Genomic DNA, 6,494 nt, shown 5'->3' on the forward strand with positions numbered 1-6,494 from the left:
TTGGGAGGTATAGAGCAGGCCTAAGGAGTATTAGTTTCTCTAACTAAACATTATTGAAGTGGTCATAATAATCTGGCCACTCGGTGTAGTCTATTAAAATATTAATTCTAAACTGTCATCTAAACCAGCGGTCGCCAACATTTTGGACCTCACAGACCACCAGGGTCTGCGGACCACCGGCTGGCGACCGCTGCTCTACACATTCTCATGAGCCCCCAAGTACCAATACACTGACCAGGTGCCACCTACCCGACCAGACACTGGAGACAGAGCTGCGAACAGAAAGACCAGGGCCCTTCCCACAGGAGGCTTCGAGTCTGACAAATTATGTGTTTTGTTGCCACAGTTTATGAAAACAGGCACATGGGGAAGAGCTGCAGAGTCTGAATGACTGACAACTTGTACATGAACACGAGAGAAGCTCTAACTTACAGCCTGAGCCCACCAGACCTGCAACACAAACCGAAGCGACTGCTCCGTGTCCACACGGCTCAGACGCACACGCTTCATCTTGGTAACAAACAGCCCGACAACATCGTTCCCCAGATGCGATGGGCCACATTTCACTCCCAACACACCACCAGTTTCCAGGCACTTGGTAGTTTGCAGTCCATCCCTGAACGGACCCGTTCTGAGCTCTGGTTATTGCTCAATAGCCTCTTTCTTTCCCAACCACGTCAAGACGCTCCGAGACACATACCTTATTGTTTTCATGATCCCCGCTCACAGCTATGGGATACATCACGAACTTTCCTCCCTGGTCCTCATTTGGGGCACATTCCGCGAGACCATCCGGATCATGTTCTGCTCCAAAATTGTGCCCCAATTCATGAGTGGTGACCAGGTCAGCTTCCTTAAAGATCAGGCAAAGAAAACATTACTTTCCAATACCCAACCACCACCGGCTTTGGCCAGTGGGCCCCGCTGTCTTAAATAGGGCCCTGAGGAATGGGCTCCCAAAGATCTGACTCTGCTCAGAGGACAATATCCTCAGCTAAAACAGCCACCTTCCCACGTTCCCTTGAGCATCTGGGCAGCCATGTGACCGGCTCTGTCGCTGAGCTATAAACAGAAGCTAGTGGGTGGGACCTCCAGTCCAGTTTTTAAAAAGGGACAGCCTATGCTCTCTTTGTCCTCCTTTCTGCAACACCGAAGGGAACTATCGTGTGACCCTGAGGACAAAGGCTTACGGACAGAGGGAAGCCCCTGGGCCCCCAGCATCTGAGCGCGGGAACACCTCAGAATGCCGCCCACGAACTTCTCGATTGCGGCAAACACACCCCTTGTCTAAGTCACTGCTTACTGGATTTCTGTTATGTGGGCTTTCTGGAATATGCCTAACACATTCCTAATGGATATATCTGGGCAAACACAAGATCCTAAAATATTCCAGAGGAAAGGACAGGTCACATACAAAGCATAAAAGACTGGAGTGACTTCAGACTCTTTAACAGGAACACAAAGCACTAAAGGACAATGGAGCCAGGCCTTCAGAATCGGAGGGAACTGGGAATGCACGAGCTAAACGATCCAGTTTAAGCGCAGGGGAGCTCCTGAGGGTCTATACCAAAATGCTGATATTAGTTACGAAGAGAGTGTGGGCCCAGGAAAGGGGAGTCCGGGTGACTGAGACCATAGCCACATGCAGGGCCAGCAACCAGCACCCGGAGAGGAGGGCAGCGGAAGGGCCCCGGGGACAGCTTACGGAAAACAATGGCCCAGGTGAGTCTTGGAAGAAGTTTGACCAGTAATTTTTATTTTCTTCTTTATACCTTTTATTTTCAGATTTCTCACCAAAGAACAAGTGTTTAGGCAAAAAAAAAACAAAAAAAACACCACACACACAAAAAACCTAGTATTTAGTACTCTTTTAGAAGATATCTACATAAATATATAACAACTATAATAAACTAAACATCTATCCTTTAAAAAAATAAAAGAACATACCTTTGTAAGAATGGTTTTACCATAATTTTTTGTGCTGGTCAAACCACTATTCAAATAGATATTTTTCTTTCCAATTGGACTATAATAAGCTAAAGGAGAGAAAACAGACAAATTGCTTGTTCAGTACAGAATTCCAATATAAGCCAATCAGCCTGCTGTTCCCACAGCCACAGAGCAAATGGGAAACTTACCCTTTGGACAAACACCTCCGTGACTGTTTGCTCTGGGAGAACCAACATAAGCCAATCCAAGGGTTCCCATATCAAAATCCTGGTACGTGAAAAGATGTGCTAGGCAGACTTTAGATGCTTCTTCAGCTATATCAAAGCTAAATTGCTTTAAAAAAGCAAAGTGTTCTTAATTAGATTAACAATAACATGACATGGAAAGATGTTTCAACCAAGTATTCCAGATCAGCTCCATGGGATTGCAGGTCTGCACCTAATAATGCGGGCAACGCAGGGCAATGCTCCTTGCCCACAGCTCGCACCCACCTACGTGCACAGGTGAGGAGCAGACTGTCATCTGAAGGGGGTGGGGACGCAAACCGGCTGGGCTGGGAGCTTTTTGTAGCAGTTACAAGAAACGATGAGCGTTGGTGGGAGAGCACACAGCCCAGCACTGGGGACGTTCCAAATCTGCCAGACCCAGTACTGGGATGCCTCCCTCTCTCAGGGGCCTCAGAATTTCACGCAAAGACAAGGGCTTCTAAAGTATTTCAAGAATTCTAATGGTTTTAGAAGAAACCTCTACTACAACAACCCACAGTCTCCAATTAAAAAATACCTTGCTTTTTAAAATACTTAAAATGAACAGCAGGGTCCTGTCCAGGTAGCTAGGTGGTGAGCGTGTCATCCCAATACACTGAGGTTGTGGGCACAGCATTTTGCCCTGCTGGCTGCTGGTAGAGCGTCGGCCTACAGGTGACTGCTGACCAGCTGTCTGGGCTGCTCCGGTTCCCCAGCCCCTTTTCTAACATGTCCCTTCGTCAGTAGACATACCCCTCCCCCCGTACTCCGCCCCGGCAGAAACCACAAGTGGTAGCAACAGCGCCACGTCCGGGGCTCCGCACCTACCTCCAGCAGCATCTTCACATCCCAGGCATCCTTTTCTTCATTTGGATAACTTTTTGCCATATTATAGTGCCTCTGACCAGGTTTTACATCCTCTGGAGTCTTGAAAATGCGAATCTATACTTAAAGAGAGAATATACTTAGAACACTTCAGAAAAAGTCACAAACTAAATACTGCATTGTTTCAGATATTCAATAAAAGCCGATTCTAGAAAAAATATGTTTTGGAACCAGAATTACATAAAATTCTTCAGCCCTAAATAATTAATGTTTAAAAACAAAGTGAGGCCGAAACCGGTTTGGCTCAGTGGATAGAGCGTCGGCCTGCGGACTGAAAGGTCCCAGGTTCGATTCCGGTGAAGGGCATGTACCTGGGTTGCGGGCACATCCCCAGTAGGGGATGTGCAGGAGGCAGCTGATCGATGTCTCTCTCTCATCGATGTTTCTAACTTTCTATCTCTCTCCCTTCCTCTCTGTAAAAAATCAATAAAATATATTAAAAAAAATAAAATAAAATAAAAATAAAAACAAAGTGAGAAGCAGATGATAATGGAGAATTTGTCAATGAATGATTTATAAATTTACAAATGTACTCCCAAATTTTCATTTTTTCTATATTTAGTTCAAACAATGAGAACTTCAGTTCCACTGGTCTAAAATATTTAGTTCAACTCTAGTCAATGATGCAGAGATGCAGACTAGGATGTACGTCACTGTAAGCCACAGGAGTAAAGGGGTATAAAGAACAGGGGCTGTTCCTTGGACATGTAGCACAAATACTATTAATCCTGCAGCAAGGAACAGCCATGCTCGGCAGGTCGCTCCCGAGGTCTCTGGCGCTGCCTGCCTGTGGAGGGCATAATCGGCTCTGCTTTGCCACACGTGGAAAGCCCACTGGGTGCGCTTTGCAGCTCTGGGGGTGGGTGGTCAAGACTAATTCTGGGATGGAACAGGAAGCCTCCTGTGGCAGTTCATCTAAGCCGTATCTTCCAACCCGCTTGTTATCATTAAAGCAGCTGATATTTTTAGCCCCTAGATCACATCTATTTTTTCAACTGGTTCCAAGTTCTAAAGCAAAAAAAAAAAAGCTTTCTTTACTGATCCCCTAAAACCCAATCAAGTCGCAGCTGTTTTAAACAAGTGAGGCAGCTTTATTTGAACAACAGTGAGGTAGTCACCAACATATTCATGAAATGGAAAAGCATGATCCAGGGAGTACACATACCACCACTGTGTCAAATACACAAACACACACATGCTATACATGCAGAAAGGTCTCTGGAAAAATACACATGAATCTAGTGACATGGGTGTCTCTGGGGAAAGAAACTGGTTTGACAATGAGCGGAGATTGCGGAGACTTACTTTTCACTGGCTTTTGTACCATATGTATATGTTACCTATTCAAATAGTAACTTAAAAAAAGAAAATGCAAGTAAAAGAATGGGAAAAGGGAAAAATAATTCTCTTAGTTTTATGCAAGTACTATAAAAGTTTAACATTTATAAGAATGATGTACAATTTCAAAGTTGTTTTTGTTTTACTCTCTAAATTCTAGCTACAGAGCCTATAAAGAATATGGTTAATTCAGAACAAAGCCTAGGAAAAAATACAAACAATAATTTCCATATCAAAGTGTCCAGAGCAATACCCAATTTCAGAACAGTCTTTTTAAGTAGTCTTATCAATTTGGAACAATTTTTACTATGAGATACTAAGATGACATTAATACACTGTGGCTGGACACACACTCTATTTTTTAAAATGTATTTTTGCCATAACTGGTTTGGCTCAGTGGATAGAGCGTCGGCCTGCGGACTGAAAGGTCCCAGGTTCGATTCCGGTAAAGGGCATGTACCATGGTTGCGGGCACATCCCCAGTAGGAGGTGTGCAGGAGGCAGCTGATCGATGTTTCTCTCTCATCGATGTTTCTAGCTCTCTATCCCTCTCCCTTCCTCTCTGTAAAAAATCAATAAAATATATTTAATAAATATATTTATTTATTTATTTATTTGGGGGGGGGGGGTTTGGGAGAGGGGAAGAGAGAGATAGAAACACTGCACACCCCTATGGGGATTGAGCCCACAACTTGGACATGTAACCTAACTGGGGATCGAACCCATCACCTCTTGGTGCGTAGGATGATGCTCAACCACTGAGCCACACCAGCTGGGCTGGATATATTCTATTAACGAGATATAAGAAATCAGGAGGTTTGGGAGAAAGTTCTAATGGGTCTGTACGCATAAATGCCTTGCAATGTACACAGTAATTCTGAGCAACTTTTCTGACTACAGACTCAACACTACGTGCCAGGATTCTAACTGAAGACAAAGCATGACCACAGGCAAGGAAAACAGGGCAGGGGATAGAAAGGCCCTGAATTCAGAGAAGGGAGAGATCAGAGCAGCAAAAAAGGCTTTTTGCCTAAAACAAGCTTAAGAACAGAAAACTTCATAATCTATAAGTAATTAATATAAAAAACACTATAATTTAATAAAAATTATGGCATTTATTTATTTATGATTACATCTGAAGTGACAAATATTTACATCACAGAACTTAGCTGAGTATGTGAGCCAGTGCATTGATAAGTACCTGTTCTATCTGTATTCCATAACCTTTAAAGCCTGCGTTGTCCCAGGAAGTGTTCCGGTAGATGTCATCGACTCTGTCAATGAGCTCTATCTGTGTGAGAGGAAGAGAGACATTATGTACCTTTACTGCTCTTTGCAACGTAATGAATCCTGCAGGGAGAAAACGCCATTATAAAAGTTTCTACCAAGTACAAACACTAGCATAATAGTATCTTTATCACTGACAGTGCTAACAAAGAAGTTATTCCCAGCCCCAAATAAAGTGTTGTTACCAGAGTAAAACAGTGGTACACCTTAATATAAATCAAAGTAATCAACTGCATATGGAACCAAAATACCAAGTAACCAGTTTTTTTTAAAAAAAACCTGCCATTCCAGTCCGTTACAAAAATGAAAATGAATAGTCAATCGATTTACCTAAAAGTCTCTTCTAGGAAATACTCTGTCTTCACTCGGTCTCTTGGCCAATTCCTCAAACGCCTTCCTTAGAGAGAGTGAGGAGCAGTGCCAGGCCCTGCTCAGCTTGTCCCCACCCGCCCTGGGCGGAGTGCAGCATGGGGACCAGGCCGAGAGCCAGGAAAATGAGGCTCACCTCCCCCTTCCCTCTGTGCTCTCACTTGGGAGGGGGACGTGGTTAGCGAGGGAAAGGATGAGAGCCAAGGACGGTTTACACCACCAAGAACCAAACACTCAGCAGGACCTTCTCTCAAAGAGAATTTTTTATTGTTCAAAACTGGCTAGATGAGGTTTATTTGGGCAACTGCAAAGCATGTTATAGGTAGAAAACTGCTCTTTGCTTAGAGCAGTGATGGCGAACCTGGCACGTGTGTTAGAGGTGACACACGTGTCAGAGGTGACACAGAACTCATTTTTTTG

General features: G+C 44.0%; 1 protein-coding gene across 1 annotated transcript in view; it reads right to left on the reverse strand.

Moving 5' to 3' along the window:
- The window catches only part of ADAM17 (ADAM metallopeptidase domain 17), a 32,083-nt gene that overhangs the window by 13,839 nt on the left and 11,750 nt on the right, over positions 1-6,494 (reverse strand). The window contains exons 8-12 of the mRNA XM_015564941.1: positions 5,620-5,709; positions 3,024-3,137; positions 2,139-2,283; positions 1,948-2,036; positions 701-853 (exon numbers count right to left, since the gene is read on the reverse strand). Of these exons, the coding sequence (XP_015420427.1) occupies positions 701-853; positions 1,948-2,036; positions 2,139-2,283; positions 3,024-3,137; positions 5,620-5,709 (591 nt within the window). The remainder of the gene's footprint in view (positions 1-700; positions 854-1,947; positions 2,037-2,138; positions 2,284-3,023; positions 3,138-5,619; positions 5,710-6,494) is intronic.

The sequence above is a fragment of the Myotis davidii genome, unplaced genomic scaffold, assembly GCF_000327345.1.
Source record: "Myotis davidii unplaced genomic scaffold, ASM32734v1 scaffold61, whole genome shotgun sequence".
Classification (NCBI taxonomy): Eukaryota; Metazoa; Chordata; class Mammalia; order Chiroptera; family Vespertilionidae; genus Myotis; species Myotis davidii.